Consider the following 21,515-nt stretch of genomic DNA (forward strand, 5'->3'; position numbering starts at 1 on the left):
GAGAGAGAGAGAGAGAGAGAGAGAGAGAGAGAGAGAGAGAGAGAGAGAGAGAGGATGTTTGACCAAATGAGATCAGTATCAGGCAGGACCACCTAGACTGTCATGGGACTGTCCTCGGGGCAGTGACTTAGCTTAGCTTTGTGTTCTTACTGTTGTCGCCGCCTGGTTCCCGGGTTCCTGTCAGAAGTGCCCCCGAAGCGATGGCCTCAGAAGTGGTCTGTGGACTGATCTTCAGGCTTCTGCTCCCTGTCTGCCTGGCAGTTGGTAAGTAAATCCTTGAGCATTGTTTGCGGGATGGGGACTAGGAAGAAGTGTGTACTTCTTGGGGGGGGGGGGGTGACATTCATATATTCTTGACCACCACCGGTGGTCTTGCAGATAAGAGATTGTGGGTCGTTCTGAGAACTTTATTTCGCAAGGGTTGGATTTGGGGAAGCAACTGTCATTATTAACATGTCCCCAGCCCAGATGTTCTGCAGCTGGGACTTTCTACCTTCCGAACTGGCAGAATCCGGGTTCCACTTTACTTTCTCTTAAACTTTCTGGTTGAGGATTTTGAACGGCCAAGTTTGATATTTTGTGCCTAGGATCTTTTAGAGTCAATAACACGTAGATTTTATATCATGGAATACTGGCTTCTAGCACACAGGATGGAAATCCAGTAGGGTTAAAGACAAAAGTGACAATATTGCCTTGTAGATTTTCATCCTTTTCTAAAGGCTTCTATTTGCCCAGGGATAACATCAATAATAACATGCATGTGGTCTACCCTCTTACTTACCCAAGTTCCCTACAAAAAATTGAAAAAACCTGAGCCCCACAGAGAACAGAAAGTGGAATGTGTGTGTGCTATGTTGGGTATAAAGGAGATACGGAGTTGTACTCTAAACCTCGCATTTTCTCTAAGGGAAGCTTTGTAAATGCAGCAGTACCAAATCTTTAACTATTCCGATATAGATGGTACCACCTCTTAAAGGAAATCATGCTTCATCTTTGAAAAAAAATCAGAGTCTCCTGTTCTGGGGAGAGTTTCTGTCTTCTATGATGCAGTAATGGTGTTGTATTGAATTGTAACCCCTCCAGTCAGTCAACTAATGGTTGATAGAGATGTGTTTTCTCCTCCAAACTAAAATTCTGATATAGAAATCGATTGGGCTAGTGAGGCAGGTAAAAAACTTTAAGAAGCTATTGCATTTTAAATAACAAATATTTTCTAATGGGAAGATAGTAGACTTTCTGAATGTCATTGTTCTGCCAGAGACAAATGCATCAAGATCACATCAGTTCTTTTCAAGTTTTGTTTGTGTTTGTTTCAGGAATTTGGGTGAGTAGTGGAATAAAAGAGCAGTGATTGAGGTTCATCCCACTACTTCAAGAATTATAAACTTCAATTGCCCTGAGTGTTGGAGGGTAGTAAGCATTTTCCTGACAACCTGGGAAAGCTCCTAGAAAGCAGGATCCCAGGAACCTCCTGGAATTCTTCAGGAGTCACCAGTTCCTTCTTTGCACTAAGACCATTTATTTTCAGTGCTGGTCAGTTTCTTCAGATTTCATATCAGTCTGATTGACAGACAACAAAGCTTTGCTTAGATCTCTTTTCTTCTGAATAGTTTCACTAATTACTTTGAGATGATGATGATGAGTATGATATGGGCTTTGACAAACTTTTTTTTCATCTTTTTGTTTTTTCTGTAGAATGTGTGGAGGTAGTGGAGAGGGAAAGGTTGAAGTTTTCAGAATCCAAGGAATTAAGACCTTGCTTTTTTACTTTCTTCTGTTTTGTTACAAACATACACACACACACACACACACACACACACACACACACACAAACTGACCCGCATCACATTGCTAGAAAAAAATTCTGACTCAGGTTTCTTGGGTGTGTGCGGGGGGGGGGGGGGGGTTATGGGTATATGTATAGGGGGAAGAGGATTAGGAGATAATTTCTTGAGGAAAGGAGAGTAAATTTACTAAAAACTGCTTCTACCTTAATTTTCCTCACACTTCTCCCTAATCAGTCTCTTTTTCCTCTCTCTTTTTTTTTCTGTGACTGTTGGAGTATGTTTTATATTGTTCAGTAAGAGGACGCAATATTTGCTCTGGGCACTTTGCAACAAGGTGGAATTAATTATTTGAGCTACCACCTCGCAGGAAAAGCCCCTTGCTTTGACACAGAATCTGTCACTGTTCTCTTCTCTCAAAGTTTTCGCCTTTTCAGGTAAAGGGATGTTAATTAACATGGGCATAAGGGTCTTCAATCCATACGATCTTGTTTTGAGGGCCTAAGTGATCCAGAATTTCTGTCTATTGATCATAGTATTGATTATCTTTCTCTCTAGTCTGCATTGCGTTTGGAAACACAGTTAAAGAAACTTTGCATGAAGCAAGGAAAGAGATTCTGGGATAATGACCTCTGGCTTGTTTAAGTGCCTCTGAGGAAAGAGCCTGCCTGGGAGAAAAGCTCTCAACCATCTCCTTTTCCCCTTTCCCCAAGCTCTGGCAAATAGGGCAGTGAACTTGTCCTAGGAGTTAGAGCAGACACTGAGTGAATCTGCGCTCTGTGGCTCTCAGAGCGACCTTTGTGGAAAGTACCTACGGATTTGCACGCTTGGTAGGTGGGGTGCCTGACTAGCTGATGCTCCTCAGCCTGCGGTTTCCCTTTGCCTCGGTTTCTGGGCTGCAGAAGGGCGTAGATACACTGCCAGGGGGCGGCGGCAGGAGTATCCTCTGGACAGCTCTGAGACCCTGGCCTTACAACTGAGATGAAAGCTTGGAAAACTGATAGCAATTTCAAAAGAGCCACCCACTTCCCTCTCCTTGAGCCTCTTCTGGCTTTCCCAGGGTATGTACAACCCGGTGCTTATGCACAGATGTTTCTCTGCTTGTTCCTTCTCCACCCACCTCCGCTTTCCAATCCTCCACACAACACTCGTCCACTACTGCCCCTGATAGGGCAAAGAGCCTTCAGCAATGCTTCCTTTATCTCCGCTGCCAGGGGCGGGACTGGGCTGAAGGGGGCGGGGGGCAGCATTCTCAGCTGAGTCACTGGAAGGCACTCCTACGAGCATTTCTTTGGGGGTGAGCCGAAGGGGGTGGGGTAACATAGTTGAACACTGGGAGATCCTGAAAGAGTGGCGCTGAATAAGTGTCTGGACCTAACCTGAACCCCGTAGGTGCGCTACTAAAGGGACTGGTAGATCTGTCTGCAACTGCTCACCTTCGATCAGCATTTGAGGGTAATGAAGTGACTAACTACAAAATTAAACATTCACGCTAATCGTTGTGTTCATATATTGTTATTATTGGGGGTTTTTTGGGGGGTGCATTGTGCATCCTTATTTTAAAGGCTTAACTTGTACGGGGAGTGGAGCAAGAACAGATTTTCAAGGTTATTGTAGAGATTTTGGTTCCACCTACTCCCGAAGTGCCACTAAATCAAACATTCAGGTTTCCCCTAATATCCTAGGCAGAGATGTTGCAATGATCTGTTTGCTATTAGAATCGATTTTACATTTTAGCTGTCTATTTTTACATCTGGGCAAAACAGGCAGCAAAGCCAAATATTTTCAGAACCATACTAATCTCACCTTTAAATCAACCTCTTTAATGGGTAGTATTGAAAATCTGTGCAGAAACAGGTTTTAATTTTTCCCTTCTAAGTACCAAATGAGGAAAAACCCAGCTATTTTGTTAAGCATGCTTGAAGACTCCCCTAGCTCCCCTTTTTCCTTTCACACAGGTTTTCAGATAAATTTAGGTAAGATCATCTTCCTTATTTACATGATATGTAGCTCTTGCTATATACATATTTGGTCCAGACCTATAATTATTTTTTATCAAGGGCAGTCCAAGGAAGGACACTTTCTCTAGCAATGTAGATCCTTCAATTTATAGTCTTAAAGAGATACCAGAGTCACTAGGAGATTCGGTGACTGCCACTCAGGGTGACATGACTCTTATGTTTCAGAGGAGAGATAGGAACCCAGGACTTCCTAACACAGAAAACAGCTAAGTGGCCACACTGCTTTTCCCTGTGAGGCAGAATCACAATGTGATTATGTTCTTTACAATTTAGCATGTTGGAAGCAAAATATTACCTCTCCATTATAAATGATACACTGTAAGTGCTTTATTATAAAATTTCAGACAGAAAAATCATCTAAAAGTTAGCTTAAATTAGAATCTTAACTTAGTACCTTACAGCCAAAAGGGACCTTAAATGTAATCTCTTCCATCTATTAAAATTTATACACAAAGAAATTGAGGCCTCAAGAAGAGAAATGATTTACTCCAGAAAAGGCAACTATTTCGTTAGTGACAGAACAAAGACTAGGACTCAGGCCTTTATACTTCTGTCTTTCTTTAAAAAAAAAAAAAAGAAAAAAAAGATATTGATGTAATCTAAGGGGGGCAGGGTGGAGATACCAATATGTAAAAAGTTTCAGACTTCATACTCAGATACCTTGAACAGCTGCAGCCTCCCTTCCCCAACTAAAGTTTGTATAATTATCAGTTATATACAATTTATAATCCTGCCCTTCATATAAAAAGCTACTGACCCATGTCAGTCTAGCTCTTACTCAAAGTTGTTTTTCTTGTGTCTGTGAGAGATTTGTGCTTATCTGCCTGAACTCACTTGATCTTCTGAGACCAATGCTGGTGCTGGGTCTGGAGTCAGGAGTACCTGAGTTAAAATCCAATCTCAGATTCTTACTTGCTCTGTGACCTTGGCAAGTCACTTAATCTTTGTTTGCCTCAGTTTCCTCAATTTTTAATTGGGATAATAATAGCACCTACTTCCCAGGGTTGTTGTGAGGATCAAATGAGATAGCATTTGTAAAAGGTGCTTAGCACAGTGCCTGCCACATAGTAAGCATTATAAAAATGCTTGTTCCTTCACCCTCCACCACCTCTTATGTAGACCAGTTTCTAGTTATCTATATATAGTTTTTCACCTGAACTATCAATAATACTCTCTTGCTTAATCACTTTCATTACTAAGGATAGTAAGGGAATAGTTCACCTGAGGTCATAGAATATTGATCCAGAGGAGATAGAGCCAATGAAGCTACATCATTGGTATTGTGATCCAACCAACACAGAAGAAATAACAAAAGAACTGTAAGAATAATCAGGTAAAATAAACAAAAAAAAAACTGCCTATATATGAATAGCCTTGCAAGTGTAATAATTTTCTGTAACTTCCTTCAGTTTTACTTAAATTTCTATCTAGGAACTTGTTTAGAACATAAAAGAAAGTCTACCATAATTTCTAGGACAGCTCATTTTAAAAGTATATTTTATAGCACATTTCAAGTCATCAGAAGAAAAGACTTGATATGATTATCCACTAGTATCAAATGTGTTTGTTTCTAATATGCCTACTTAGGTGTCACTATAAAGAATGATCATGTCTAGATTTATTCGCTTGAGACATTTACATTAACTTTTTCACTTCCCCTCCCCTCCTTCTTCCATGTTCATTACAGTAGGGGAGACTTGGGATTTCGTCAGTATGTGAAACTCCTAGCTTCCAAATCCTCTCTACAAATACTGATCTATATCTCTTCTGTAATTTAGAGTCTTAAAAGTTGTCTGGGAAAAATGAGAGATTAAGAGACTACTAGCCCATGGTCACATAGCTAGTGTGTGTCAGAGATAGGACTTGAATCCATTCCTTCCCAAATCTAAAGTTGATCTCTTCCCCCACGCCATTACACAATATTTACTCTTACTTACATACCACATACTTACTCATATGTGTATATAATTGTTTTCTGTTTTCAAACTTTTAAATTAATAATATTTGGGAACAACCAAATATTGATTATTTTGTTCCAAAATAGACCTTACTTTATCACTTACAGGATCAATTATAAAATGCTCTGTTTTGTGTTCAAAGGCCTTCACCACCTTTGCTCTCATCCCACACTTTCTGGTCTTCTTACACTTTATACTTACACTACCCCAACCCCACATACTATGAGATCCATTAACATTGGTTCTGGAATAAATTGACCTTATTTATGCCTTCTGCTTTTTTTCCTGAATATATGTCTACTTTCTAGCCAAATTTCCTTTAAACAAATATGTATTATCAAGTAAAACAAATCATGTTATGTCATGTCTCAGAAGTTCTCATTATGCACCTCTTTCTTGTTCTTTGAATATGGAAACGCTTGTTTTCAAATTATGAAGTTTACAATAAAATGAGAAAAAACTTCAAAAGGTTGACTTCAATTATGTGAACTTTATTTCCAGGTAATATGTTAAAAGAAATAAATAAACCAGAATAGCCATTTGGGAGGAGGATTTCGAGGGGGGTACTTTTTATCACCAGTCAACTAATTTCCATCTCTACTCTTTTGTCTTCTTATTTCATTGCACATGAAATGATACTGACTTTTATTTTTTCTGATTCTGAAGTGGCATGTCCATAAGATTTTTCTGATGTGCCTTCATTTTAGTCTTGAAATGAGCAAATTTTCCTTTTTCATTTGATCTGATATCTTCTTTAACTGTGGGTATCCCACAAGTCCAGGGTCTGTCCTGCCCTCTTTGATTTTCCTTTTATACTATTTCAATTGCTAATTTCACTTGTTCAATGATCATTTCTATGCTAACAATTTTCGTACCTACTTATCTATTCCTAACCTCTCTGCTGACCTCCAGTTTTGCATCTCCAGACTGCCTAAAGACATCTTGAAATAAATGTGCTGTAGCCATCTTAAACTTAACATGTTCAACACTAAACTTATTCTCTTTCCTCCTATACCTTTCCCTAACTCCTATCTTCTCCATTACCATAGAGGGCAACACCATTCTTTTAATCACACAAATTCACAACCTAGGTGTCATCCTCAATTACTCGCTATCTCCCACCCCTCATATACACTCTGTTGCCAAGGCCTGTCAAGTTCACCTTTGTAATATCTCTTGAATATTCCTCCTTTTCTCTTCTGATACTGCCACCTCTTGGTGCATGCTCTCATCTCCTCACACTTGGACTCTTGCAGTACTCTGCTGGTGGGTTGGCTTGCCATGAGCTTCTCCCCAGTCCATTCTATCTTCCACTCAGACACTGCCAGTGATTTTGCTAAAGCTCAAGTTGAAACAGGTCACCCCCTTTACTTGATAAACTTCAGTGACTCCCTATCACCTCCAGGATAAGATAGGAAATTGTCTGTTGTTCAAAACCCTTCATAACATAGCCTGGATCGATCTTTCTAACCTTCTTACACCTTACACCATCACTCCCATATACAATCCAGTGACACTGATCACTTTGCTACTCCTCAGACAAGACAGTCCCTCTCTGGCTCCAGATATTTTCATTGTCTGTCTCCTATGCCTGCAATGCTCTTCTTTTCCTAGTTCCACCTCCTGTCTTCGATGGCTTCCTTAAAGTCTTAGCTGAAATCCCATCTTTTACAGGAAGTCTTTCCCAATCTCTGAATTTAAGCTCCTTCCCTCTGTTGATTGTTTCCTATTTATCTTCTTTGTGTAACTTGTTTATATATAATTGTTTGCATGTTGACTCCCCCATTAGAGTGTGAAGTCCTTGAGAGTCAGGACTGTCTTTTACATTTCCTTTTAATCCCCATTGCTTATTAGCATAGCCTGGCACTGAGCTTAATAAATACTCATTGACTCCTTCAGAGAAATAACTGTAATTAAGTTTAAGTATCAATAATAAGAATTTTTATATTATAGACAGCAGTGATTTTATTAGTTTTTCATGAGTCTTTGAATTTTTTAAACTGTACTGAAGATAAGAGTTAAGTCATTGTGTTTTATGACACTATTTTTTATAAAATGCCCAAATCTGGCCACCACTGCCACAGGTACTATTTGCTTTTGTATTTTGGTGCCAAATCTTAGTACAATGGTTAGAATATAGTAAATACTTAATAATTTTTTCATTCATTCATTCGTTCATTCATTCATTCATTCATTCATGTAACTAAGTAGAAAATTAATTTCATTAACCAGGTAGTTTCAAGTAGGATACTATATTATTAAGCAAAATAATTAAGGTTTTGGACAAAGGCTTTATTTATCATACGCTTCACTTTGTCTTCTAGATGTAGGGAGAATGACAAGGGAAGGGAAGAAAGGCAAGGGAAGAGAGATGTTGGATGCCACATTTCAAATCTTCATTGAGTTGTATCATGTTGAGACATGAACCTAAAGATTACCAACTTTCTAAACCTTGACCTTCCCTAATTCTCACAATGAACCCAATCTCTTTCTGTACAGTTCTAGCACTGATTATATTCTCTATGTTTGGCATTTCCTAGTTTAATATAGCTGTGGGTTGCTAATGATTATCCTGTTGTGAAATCAATCAATTAACATTTATTAAGCACCAACTATGGGCCAGGCACTGTGCTAAGCACTGGGAATTAAAAAAAAAAGGCAAAAGACAATCCCTGTGCTCAAGGAGTAACATTACACACAATCTAATGGGGGGGGTGGATAACATGTAAACAAATATATACAAAGCAGGCTTTATAAGGATGAGTAGGAAGTAATTTACAGAGGGAAGGTACTGGAATTAAGAGGAGTTGGGGAAGACTTCTGTAGAAGATGAACTTTAATTGGGATTTAAAGAACACTAGAAGGTCAGGAGGTGGAGAGAAGAGAGAGAACTTTCTAGGCATAGGGAACAGCCAGAGAAAATGCCTGTAGCTGAGAAATGAAGTATTTTGTTCTCCTTGTGGAATAACCTGGACAGCAGTAAAACTGGTTGGAAGAACAGTTATTACTCTTGCATTAGTATATTAATTTTAAATACATTTCTCTTCTAAGAAATGGAAATCCTGAAGAAAATTCAATACCTGAGAATTCTTAGATGCATGATCAACAAGGAAGCCATGAAAATCACTCTACGGTGTTTTCTGGGAAGTTCTTAGGGTAGTGAAGACACTGGATACTATGGGTATCCTAGAATTTCTATAGAAAATAAAGGAATAATAACAATCCCTGTGGTTGAGAATTTTTTCAAGAAAATCCATTAGTTGTGAAGTAGGTAATTTCAATGAGTAGATAACATAGGATCCTGGTATCATAAGTTGAAGCTGTAAGGGACTTTAATGACTACTTACCAAATCTCCTTGCACATCTATATTGTTGCTTTGACTTTAGATATTGAATTCATTTGATTTTCTGATCTCTATTCTACAACTCACATTTTAGATGGTGCTTTGAGGTTAAAAAAACAAAACAAAACACTTTAAGCAGGCAGTTAGGTGGCATAGTGGATAGAACATTGGCCCTGGAGTCAGGAAGATCTGAGTTCAAATCCAGCCTCAGACACTTACTTGTTTGTGACCCTAGACAAGTCACTTAACCCTGATTGCCTCTAAAAAGAAAAGAAAAACATTTTACATATGTTATCACAGTTTCTCAGCTTGGAGTTAAACAAACAAACAAACAAACAAAAAACTGGGTGTGAGACCTAGCTTTACCACTTACTAACTGAGTTACCATGGACAATCATTTAATTTCTTGAAATTTTATTTATCTTTAAAATGGGAGTTAGGAAACTCTCATTACCCATTGTATAGGGTTATGATACATAAATCACTATATAAAATGTTACGAGTTAAGTTATTATTGCTATAAAACTGGTAGACATTAGAGAAACTCTTTTTGATTGATTAATTCTATTCTCCCAAGAATTTCAAAACCCTATAAAGAAGGGTTAAGGGTGGCTTTTAATTTCTATACTTGTCTGTATGTATAATTTTTAAAGATATATTCATTTCTTTGAAATATTTTTCAAAAGGTCACCAAAATTTGTACCCCTGCTTGAATCTTCATTACTCTGAATTTAGATTATGAAATTTTATTGTATCCTTGAATGATGAAAAAAAGGTTATTTGTCCTCTGGTCTTTCTCAAACTTTTTAGGTAGCACCCCTCCCCCCACCTCTTCTCTATTAGCTCACATTCACCTAGCTTTAAGTCAAAATAACTCCCCTTATGGCCTGGAGTTGCAATGTAGAACTATTCCTTTTCCTCTCAGCCCTTCTCAAATGAAAGAAAAAAAACAAATAAACAAAAATGAAACAACTGTTCTCTGACTTATTCCCTACTTAGGTGTCACCTAGCTAATCCAACAAACCAGTCAATCAGTAAGCACATATTAATTGCCTTCTCTGTGCCAAGAACCATGCTAGGGTGGGGGAAGACAAAACCAAAAAAGAAATACTCTTTGCATTCATAATCCCTACTAATGTGTTAATGGGTATTTTTACCTTAACATGTTACCATAATATCAAATGAAAAAAGTGTTTTTAACCAATGAATAATCACTGAAAATAGAATATTTTGGTTGAAATAATTGTTTATTGAATTTTCCCAAAGGACACATCTTAACAAAGGCTTTCTGAAGATGTGTTAGCAGAGCATTTCCTAAATTATGTTCTTTGGAAACCTGATCTTCTATTCTATATAAATAGCAGTCTCATTCTAATGATAATCTACCCAATGTTAAATGTTAAGTTATATATGTATTAAAATACTCATCGTGTGTAATTCCCTATTGGAAAAAGGCAATCTCCTTGCTTTGCCCTAAAATTTCTTCTATGATCCTCTATCCCAATTTCCCTATGTCCATCAGGAAGAGATGTTAAAGGTTCTGCTAACATTTAAAATCCAGAAATTTTGCTTGATTTTCCAGTTATTTTGGAAAACTTCTTTCTAGTTTTTTTGGTAAGGCAATGGGATGAAGTGACTTGCCCAGGGTCACACAGCTAGGAAATGTCAAGTGTCTGAGGTCAGATTTGAACTCAGGTCTTCCTGAAACCAGGGCTGGTGCTCTATCCGCTGAGCCATCTAGCTGCCCCTATTTTGGAAAACTTTTGACACAAAAGAATGACTTTTAAAAGTTTTGGAAAACTTTTAACACAAAAGAATGGTTTGTATTGCAGAACTAGTAGGAATTAGTCCAGTTGGGGAGACATTTTATATTCTATTCAATTCAACAAGCATTCATTAGGAAGATACTGTCTATAGAACCTGTTGCTAGAAACTTGGGAAGGTAAAGAGTTAAGATAAGACATGGTCCCTTGTCCTCATTTAGGTTAAAATTTAGTAGGAGAATAAGAAGGGAAAAATCCACAATGATTATAAGCAGTATTATAAATTAAATACATTAGGAGGGTGTACAACAAAGAATTATGTGAGGTCCTTACTAACTTGAAAAATTCGGGAAGGCTTCATGAAGGAGTGAGGACTTCAGTGGATTTTAAGGGATGGGGAGAAATTCAGTAAGTGAAGATAGGGAGGAAGAATGTTCTAGGTACAGGGAACAATGTTCACAAAGACAGGGAGTTGAAAAGGTGTAAGCATTGTACTGGTGACAGAGCAGTCCGACTTTGTTGGCACCCTTCTCAGATTGAAAAGAGTAACTCAAGAATAAAGCCAGGAAGTTAATATGATATCAATTTGTGGAAGACCTTGAGTATTAGACAAAGAAGTTTGAATTTTATTTGTCAGGCAATGTTTCAAGCATTTTTCAGTTTTGTCTGAGTCTTTGTGACCCCATTTGGGATTGCCTTGGCAAGGATATTAGAGTAATTTTCAATTTACTTCTCTAGCTCATTTTGCAGATGAGGAACTGAGGCAAATATGGTTAAGTGACTTGCCCAGGGTCACACAGTTAGTAAGTGCCAGATTTGAACTGAGGTACTCCTGATTCCAGGGCTGGTACTTTATCCACTGTGCCACCTTGCTGCCCAGTAAGGCATAGGGAGCCGCTGAAGATTTCTGAACAGAGGAGTGGCATGACTTCATTGATTCATCAGAAAGATGAATGTTGCAGTGATATGAAGAAAACTAACTGAAGAAGATAGAGTGGCGTTTTGAAGAACTATTAGAAAGTTATTACTTCCAGACAGGGAAGTAATGAGAACTTTTATGGGGATGATGATAGTTGGCAGCTAGGTGGTTCAATAGATACAGTGCAGGGTCTGGAGTCAGGTAGACTCATCTTTGTGAGTTCAAATCCAACCTCAAACACTTACTAGTTGTGTGAACCTGAGTAAATCACTTAACCCTGTTTGCCTCAGTTTCTTCATCTGTAAAATGAGCTGGAGAAGGAAATGGCAAACTTTTTTTTTTTTTTTTGGTGAGGCAATTGGGGTTAAGTGACTTGCCCAAAGTCCCACAGCTAGTGAGTATTATGTGTCTGAGGCCAGATTTGAACTCAGGTCTACTGACTCCAGGGCCAGCCATTGCACCACCTACCTGCCATTATAAACCTCTCTTGTATCTTTGCCAAGAAAACCTCAAATGGGGGTCGTGAAGAGTCCAACATGACTGAAATGACTCAACAACAATACAAGTGCAGACTTGATTCAAGGAGGGCCAGGTAATCCACTCTGAGTATGCATTTGAAATGTTTATCTCAGGTCAGCTTCCCTTGGTCCCTAGATATTCCTCACCCAACCTGCTACACCGGCACTATGTATATGCTCAAAGGAAGCAAATACATGAATCCTTCAAATTCTTGCTTGGTCCTTCTCCTCCATGAACTCTTCCTTGACTACTCTAGCCCTCAGGGAGCTCCCTTCTCTTCAGAACTTCTTAAGAGTCTGAGAGTCTGCACCATGCATTCTTGTTCAGGGCAGCTAGGTGGTGAAATGGATGGAGTGCTGGCTCTGGAGTTAGAAAGACCTGAATTCTAATCCAATCTCAAATATTTATTAACTGTGTGACCCTGGGCAAGTCACTCAGCTCTGTTTGCCTCAGTGTCTCATCTGTAAAATTAACTGGAGAAGGAGATAGCAAATCACTCCAGTATTTTTGCTAAGAAAACCCCAAATGGGGTCACAAAGAGTCAGACGTGACTGAAATGACTGAACAACAACAATCACAGTGGGAATAGAGAGCTAGGGAAGGATGTGAGAAAGATTTCAGAAGTATATTTGGTAAAGTTCTTTACACTACCCTCATATTCCTGATTTTTATATTTTGTGGCATTCATCAAAACACAGTACCCCTATTGGTGGTCATACCTATTGTATCAATATGAAGTATTTTGACCCCACATTTCTAAATATCCAGTATTTGTGTAGACAGACACTTGTCAGAAGCACATCTGAATAGACATGTGAAACCTCTAAGCAGCAGATATTAGAGACCCCAAACTTATATAGAATAGAATAATATCATAGAGTTTGAAGTTAGTACAACCTCTAATACATCTTAAATCTAGAACTGCTGCCACCATTGATTATCCTGTCTTTCCTTTTTCACATCCACAAACTACATATATGTCACCCAAATATCCTAACTGTTATTTGCCTCAGTTTCCTTGTTTATAAATCACACAAAATTGGGGAACACATGACACACAGGGAAAGGCTTCCAGTGATATTTAAACTCTGTAGATATGCTGACTTGCTAAATGAAGTCCTACCTGTCTCTCTTCTGTTTCTTCTAATACCACAATGTTCTACACCAATAGTATCGAGTATCAGACATTAGCTTTTCCTTTCTTTTTTTTTTAAATTATGTTGGCTTCTAGCAACCCCAAACTAGGTAAGGTCTTTATGTAATATTCATGGCTATTGCCCACAGCTCATATCTGTTGCACATATAACTCAACTGCCTTGCCATCAACTGTTCTGCCATCCTTGTTGTGCTAACATTAGCTGCAGCTATGAGTGGAAGATAATAATTTATAGTGATCTACATACTATCTTGAAATTTCATTCTAGCCAAGTTCAATATCATAAAATACAACATGATTTAAATAATGTGGTAAATAATCATCTTGTTTAATATATAGTTTTGAGAAATAAAAACAAATCAGTGAAAGGTTACCCTGTGGCAGCACCCTTGAAAGTACATGATTTTTTAAAAAATGGTACCGGTTATAGTGAAATCAGCACAAATTAATTTATTTTCTATAACATTCATGCCTATGCAAGAAGACAGTTTTAACCATAGATACAGAAAAAATAAAAAAGAGTCTAATGTTTTAAAAATAGTAATTAGTAATTGGGATTTTCATGGAATTTAATGAATGTTGGTCTTCAAAATCATCATCTTAAGAGATTTCACATTTTTCTGATGATGCTGTTTTGGAATTTCCTAATGAGTCAGTTAAAGCACCAGTCAGTCTAATCATGGTAAATATCTGATGATTTTCTATATCATTTACAGTTTAGGGAAGAGAGTTCCTGGTTGGAATTGTAGTCCAAATAATCTTTTCTTCTGAGTAACAAAATACAGTCAAACAAGTCAGATTAAAGTAGTAATTATTCAATTGCTTACAGAAACAAATATATTCTGCCATCCTATGGGTCAATGAAATACCCAGGTAAATATGTTCCTTTATTAAACTGTCAAATCTGATTATTAATTAAAAGTAGTCAAGAGGCAAGCTGAACCTCTGTTTCACATTTAATCTTCTCCATGACCTGCCCCTTCTTACTTTTCCAGTACCCTTGCACTTTACTCTCCTCCAAACATTATGATACAGCTTCATTGGCTTACTTGCTCTTCCTCTGTCTCTCAAACATGATACTCTGTCTCCCTTTTTCCTTACCTTGGCAATGTCCTCCACACCTGGAATGCTTTGCCCCCTTACCTCTATGTTTTAGAGTCCCTTGCTTTCTATATGATTCAGTTCAAGTCTCACTCTCTGTAGGATATTCTTGATCTCCCTGACTCTTAATACCTTCCCTTCTCATATTACCTTCTGTGTAAAACACACACGCACACAAATACACACCCACATGCACACAAATACACATATACATAGACACATACAGATATACATGTGTTTGTGTATATATACAGAGAGAATATGTGTGTATGTATGTGTGTATGTATGTATGTATGTATGAATGAACATTTCTAGTTATGTGCATGCCTCGCTCCCATTCTCAGTTCACATATTGGTGAAGCCTCACTTACAGAATCTTAAGCATAACCTTGCAGGTGTGTGAAATGAGCATAATTGTTTGGTGGTTTGAACAAAATATGGCAAGTCCTCAAAGAGATGGGAGTACAAGATATCTTGTTTTCTCCTGAGGAACCTGTATATGTGTCAAGAAGAAACAGTTACAATGAAACATGAATCAGCTGGTTGGTTTAAGATTGGAAAAGGAATATGACAAAGCTATATACTGTCACCTTATTTATTTAACTTATGTGCAGAGTATATCATGCAAAATGCCAGGCTGGATGAATCAAAAGCTAGAATTAAGGTTGCTGGGAGAAATATCAACAATCTCAGATATACAGATTATACCAGTTTGATGACAGAAAGTAGAGAAGAAGCCTCTTGATGAGGTGAAACAAGAGAGTATAAAAGCTGGCTTGAAGCTTAACATAAAAACAAAAAAACAGAAAGCAAAAACAAAACAAAATGGAGATCTTGGCAACTGGTCCCATCACTTTTTCACAAATAGAGGGAGAAGAAATGGAAGCAGTGTCAGATTCTATATTCTTGGGCTCAAAGATCACTGCAGATGGCAACCGCAGCCATGAAATTAAAAGATGCTTGCTCTTTGGAAAGAAAACTATGGCAAATCTGGATAGCATACTAAAAAACAGAGAAATCACCTTGTGGACAAAGGTCTGTATAGTCAAAGCTATATTTTGTTTTGTTTTTTTTCATAGTAGCAATGTAGGCTGTGAGAGTTAGACTATAAGGAAAGCTGAGCACTGCAGAATTTATGCTTTAGAAATGTGGTGCTGAAGAAGACTTTTGGCAGTCCCTTGGACAGCAAGGAGATCAAATCAGTCAGTGCTTAAAGAAATTAATTCAGGATATTCACCAGAAGGTCAAATACCAAAGCTGAAGCATAATTACTTTGGCCACAAAGATGGGAGTCATTGGAAAAGATCCTAATATTGTGAAAGATTGAAGTCAAAAGCAAAAGGGGATGACAGAGGATAAGATGGGTACACAGTATCATGGAAATAATGAACATTAACTTGGATAAACTTTGAGAGATAGTGGAGTATAGAAGGGCCTAGTGTGCTTTGGTCTATGGGGTCACAAAAGAGTCAGACTTAACTGAATGTGACTGAACAACAACTGTCTCCCATTAGAATGCAAGTTACTTGAAAGCAGAGATTGTTTTTGCATATTTTATTTTATTTTAGTTTTTTCTTCATATTCCTGGAACTTAGCATAGTTCTTGGCAAATAGTAAGTACTTCATAAATACTTGTAGAATGACAGAAATGATGCTTGCAATAAATTTCTTCTCATATGTGAAGGTTTTTTCATGTATTTTGTAAATAGGATATTTTGCTCATTGTGTTTTCTTAATACTTACAATCCAATATTAGTAAACTATTTCTAACATTTCCTCAAATGTTGTTCTGTTCATTATTTTAATAATTTTTATTGTTCTTCCCTGAACTTGACCATTTTCCCCTGGATCTTTCTATTAATGGGAACTCGACATGTGCCCTGTAGTACCACAAATGCAGTAGTCATTCAAGACTGTTGACTTTTTGTTCCATGATGCAGTGTCTCATTCTGTACTGTCTTAAAATAGCATGTAGTTTCATTTACTGCAGTGTTACAGAGGAAATTCATGTCTAATTTATCATTCACTCTTATCTCTTCATCTTTTTTTTTTTGCTTTACTGCTTTCTAGGTTTCTTTTCCTATTCTTCCCCAGAAAATGCATTTGACAGTATTTTTTTTCATATCTCAGCTCAAACTTGTTCTAGCAGCTCAAACATATTTTATAAGGTTTACCATTTAGTTATTTATTAGGCTAAAATTTAGTATTATGTAATTAACTGCTGTATTGGCCTGATTATAGCTGAACTTTCCCTCCAATTCTGGCTTAAGTAAAATACAAATGCAGCATTTGATTCATGGTATTTTTTCCACTATGTGTGTATGTATATGTACTTATACATAAATATGTACACATATGTTATTTTAAAAGAGATTGTGTTTTAAAGGGGAAGGCTTCAAGAGTGACCAATATTTGAACTAATATGATATGAAGATAGCATCTTTGCCAACAAAGGCAAGACCAAGAGAATAGGGAATGGATTTGAAGGCAATGCCAAAGATGATTTTGTGATTGAGTCATTATCACCCAGCCCTTTGATATATTCTATGCTTAAGACATCAGGCAGCTTATAGCCCAGGGTTTTTTGCAGGTTCACTTGGCACAGAGGAACACTAATATAGAAACAAAAGAAAAATCACTTAAGTAATCAGACTCAACAGAACCTCATTCCTTTGCCACAGAGGTCTTACTTGACTTTCTAAATATCCATCCTGTAAATACCCTCAGATCACCAGTCATAGTATAATGATTATTTTAAGGACACCATCTTAGAGGCCTGGGCTGTGCCTGTTCTTATTCTACTGTTTATAGGTAGGTAGCCTCTGACTTCAAAGGAAACTGAGGGCTGTTGACAGAAGCCAGTGCCTTTATCCTCCTATCAAGACTTCTAGCCTTCCTGGACATATTAACAAATTAGCCAATTGTATTAATGCACCTTCCAATTTTCACCTTTCTTCTCATTTCATCTCATCTCACTTTGTTTTCTTCATGCCATTTATTCTTAATAATTCTTTGATTTGTATTCATTGTTTGCTCATCAATTCTTATACTTTCTAGTGGGTATTAAGACTTGCATTTGATTCCCATTTAGCAAGCACTTAGCATATGCCTAGTACTGCTCTAAGTGCTATGTTAACTACAAAAGAAACATTATCCTCCTTCTGGAGCTTAATTTCGATGGAAAAGGAAATACAAAGGGAGGATATGATGGTATGATCCAGGTAAGGAAAAATCACATTTAGACTTCAGTTCTGCCTGGTTTGCACATAGAATAAGATGCCCTTCCCAGGATAAGCCAATCATGGCAAATCTCATCATTCTGTTTAACTCAATTTGGATACTCAATACCTTCTTAACTCCCTCAATCCCCTCTCCCTTGTAACTGGAGGGTTGCAGGGTAGATCACTAGGCAGGGATCTGGACTTTCCAGTTCATTCTCCACTTTCCATCTGCAGTTCTGCTTGGTTTGAACTTGATGGTTACTCTGAGCCCTTCCCCACAGACTCCTCCTTCCAGCTTCCTTTTGTGTGTTCTCTCCCCTCTCCTCCATGATATTGTGAGCTCCTTGAGGACAGGGGCTGTCTTTTTTTTCTTATTTTTATGTCCAGTGCTTAACACAGTACCTGGCCCATAGGTAACTAAAATAAAAGAAATAAATGTTTATTGAATTAAAATGAAGTTGACTTTATATATGGAATACTACTCCATTCATATAAAGCACCTCTTCATATCACAATTTTTTATTATAGCACATTCTCCATTTGCTGCCTCTCTTTGTACTTTTTTGTCTCAATTGTCTATAATTTCATCTTTATGAAAAGTTTTAAACTAATTGGTAGAAATTTATTTTCTCAATTTAATGCAAATTTTGAGATGCTTTATCACAAACTAGACTGTAGAATGCATGTAGTAAAGTAGGTTGAATGCCGTCCTCAGCATCAAGAAGACCTGGGTTCCAGTTCCACCTCCATCCCTGATACATAATTGTTTCTGTTTGTGTCTTCAGTTTTCATTCTTGGGATCTTTCCATCCCTCTTTTTATATAAAAGGTCCTACTTGGGCTCCTACTTGATCTTTCTTTTGACCAGGGGTGGGAAACCTATAGCCCTGAGGCCACATGTGGCCCTCTAGGTCCTCAAATGCAGCCCTTTGACTGAATCCAAACTTCACAGAACACATGTGGCCTAGAGGTGGCAGGTTCCCCACCCCTGCTCTTGACTCTTTGAAATCTCTGGTGCATTTCAGATGATGGTCAACATGCTTTTCTTTCTCTAATAATTATAGTTTGCTTTTATATAGCATTTACTATGTACCAGGTATGTGCTAAGCTCTTTGGAAATATCTCATCTTATCGTCACAACCCTGGGAGGTAAAGACTGTTATTATCCTCAGTTTTCAGATGAGGAAACTGAGAAGAGGTTAAGTGATTCACTCAAGGTCACAGAACTAGTCTGGGGCCATATTTGAACTCAGGTTTTCCTGACTCTAGTCCCAGAGCTCTATCCATTATGCCACCTAGCTGCCTTTCTCTCACTTGTTCTAATGTGACACGGTCACTTCATCAATCAGTTCTACACTAGCAATCAGTTCTTCCTAATTGATGAGAATCAGCTCCAAAATAGCAATTCTCTGATTTTGCCTTGATATTTTGAGAGATGAGATTTTTATATAGACAAGCCAAGAATGTATTAGCTGCTTTGCTTTTGAAAGCGAGAGTTACTTATATGTGTAGGACAGACTCTGGACTCACCCTCCAATCTTGCACTTTGATTAGCCAGTGGGTTCCAAACCCTGTTGTGGTTGTTCAGCCATTTTCAGTAGTCGTGTCCAACTGTTTGTGACTCCATTTGAGGTTTTCTTGGCAAAGATACGTGAATGGTTTGCCATTTCCTTCTCCAGCTCATTTTGAAGATTTGAAAATTGTGTCTGGGGCCATATTTGAACTCAGGCTTAAGTGACTTGGCCAGGATCACACAGCTAGTTAGTGTATGAGGCCAGATTTGATTTCATGAAGATAAGTCTTCCTGACTCCAGGCTCAGCACTCTATCCAATGCCCTTCCATCCCTAGTGGCTAGCTTCTACTCTCCTTTGGGTTCTAAGGATGACCCCAAGGAGTTTTGATTTGTAGTACTATCACTCATGCTCCCCCCACTCCACCCCAATCTGATGTATTTACCCAAATATCAATCAATAAGTTAAAATATCCTGATTACCAATTAGTTAATATCAATTAGTTTTCATAAACAGATATTTACTTAGAAGGTTCAGCAAGGGGGGCAGCTAGGTGGTGCAGTGGATAGAGCACTGCCCCTGAAGTCAGGAGGACCTGAGTTCAAATCCAGCCTCAGACCAAACACTTGACACTTACTAGCTGTGTGACTTTGGGCAAGTCACTTAACCCCAACTGCCTAAAAGTAAAAAAAAAAAAAAGATGCAGCAAGGATGGAAGTATAAAATCATCCCCCCAAACTATGGTATATTTTCCTCTCTATATATCTGCACTGTTCCTGGTATTGGTAGATTCAAAGTGTGTGCTACGATACACCCCCACCCCTATCCAAGGGTGGTAGCCCTTTTCTCCCTTTAGAGAGTTCCTGTTAAGTTCACTTCTGGGGATGGCAGAATTTGTGGCTAAGTTGTTCCCTTGCTTAATTGGGCTGGCTCCTTGCTGGGTTGTGTCAGCCAGATAATTCTGAAGGACCTAATCCTTACTGGATGTAGCTGCTGCAGCCACTCTAGGAAAATGGTTGCTTGTGAGACCTCTTGTGTCTTTGATGGATCTCTCTCTCTCATTGGCACTTGGACACTCACATTGGTGGATACTCATTTGCTTGAGGTCAGGAAAAAAGAAACACAGTAGAGGATAAATAAAGGGGCTATGATGAGAGCGTGTTGCCCAGTTCAGGAGGGGTTCTCCCCCAGGGCAACACAAGTAGTGCTTATCTTGTTAGACACTAGGGAAGAGAGAGATGGTTCTTCTGTTTAGTCCTTTCGTATGCACGCAATTCTGGCTCAGTTGCCAATTAAAGGGTTTTCTGTACCAATGCAGTTGTGTGTGCTCTGAAGCCAGAAGGGAAAAGGCCTTTCCATCATGCATTTCCAGAAACAGGTTCACCACACCTCCACACAAATTGACAGCAAGCAGAAAATATTGTATACTAGGAACTAGGATGTCATTGTCTGATGTCTCCACCCCATGTGTAAAGGCATCAAATACAAATAAGTAAGAAAAGATCAGCAAAAATATAGTGACAGTTGCATACTGTTTAACTTTAGGTAGAAAGATGAGGATTCCATTTAATATAGTTGCATTTGAAATCTTTGCTTGTCTATCTTCCTGGAGTCTGGAAATTGCTTTTATTTTGACTCTTTCCAAAATAAAAGCCACTGGAAGTCAATGAATGAGTGAGTTGGAAATTGCTCCTTTTCTGCTCCACGTCTCTTGTCTTTTTTGGTGGGAGAGCCTGGTCTGTTCATGTGATCACAGATGAAAAGTCAGCTCTGGCAGAGGCATCCAAACACTTCAGAAAAATTGGCCCTGCTCAAAAGAGTATGAGAGACAGTTGTGAGTCCAGAGCCCTCAAAGAGTTATGCCTTTGGGCTGGAGCTCCGGTCTGACATAAAGCCACTTTATACTGGTTTTCAAGTTTTTTGTTCTTTCTTTTTTTCTTGATAAAAACATGGCTTCATAAAACTAGAAGGATTTGCCCTGAAGCATACCTCTTTATTTAGAATGAAGTGTGACTCAGTTTCCTCAGATATACTTGGACAACAATTTGGCAATTTAATGAAGTGACTGGTTTTTCTGAGCAAAGCACAGTTGAAGCCCCTGCTAAGCAGAGTAAATTCCTTATTGAATATGTAAAGGGAGTGAATTATTTCCTCCTTTCAGTCTGATCTGAAAATACCTTGGGGCTGTGGGAGAACATAATCCCCAAAATGGTGCATT

General features: G+C 38.2%; 1 protein-coding gene across 5 annotated transcripts in view; it reads left to right on the forward strand.

Moving 5' to 3' along the window:
• Nucleotides 1-16: 16 nt before the first annotated feature.
• LOC114054137 (piezo-type mechanosensitive ion channel component 2) overlaps nt 17-21,515 on the forward strand; it is a 527,965-nt gene continuing 506,466 nt past the window's right edge. For all 5 annotated transcript variants that reach the window (XM_027877280.1, XM_027877282.1, XM_027877281.1 and 2 more), the window contains exon 1: nt 17-264. In XM_027877280.1, coding sequence (XP_027733081.1) covers nt 201-264 — 64 coding nt within the window. In that variant the 5' untranslated portion in view covers nt 17-200. The remainder of the gene's footprint in view (nt 265-21,515) is intronic.

Source organism: Vombatus ursinus, unplaced genomic scaffold (genome assembly GCF_900497805.2).
Source record: "Vombatus ursinus unplaced genomic scaffold, bare-nosed wombat genome assembly UNPS02014812.1, whole genome shotgun sequence".
Classification (NCBI taxonomy): Eukaryota; Metazoa; Chordata; class Mammalia; order Diprotodontia; family Vombatidae; genus Vombatus; species Vombatus ursinus.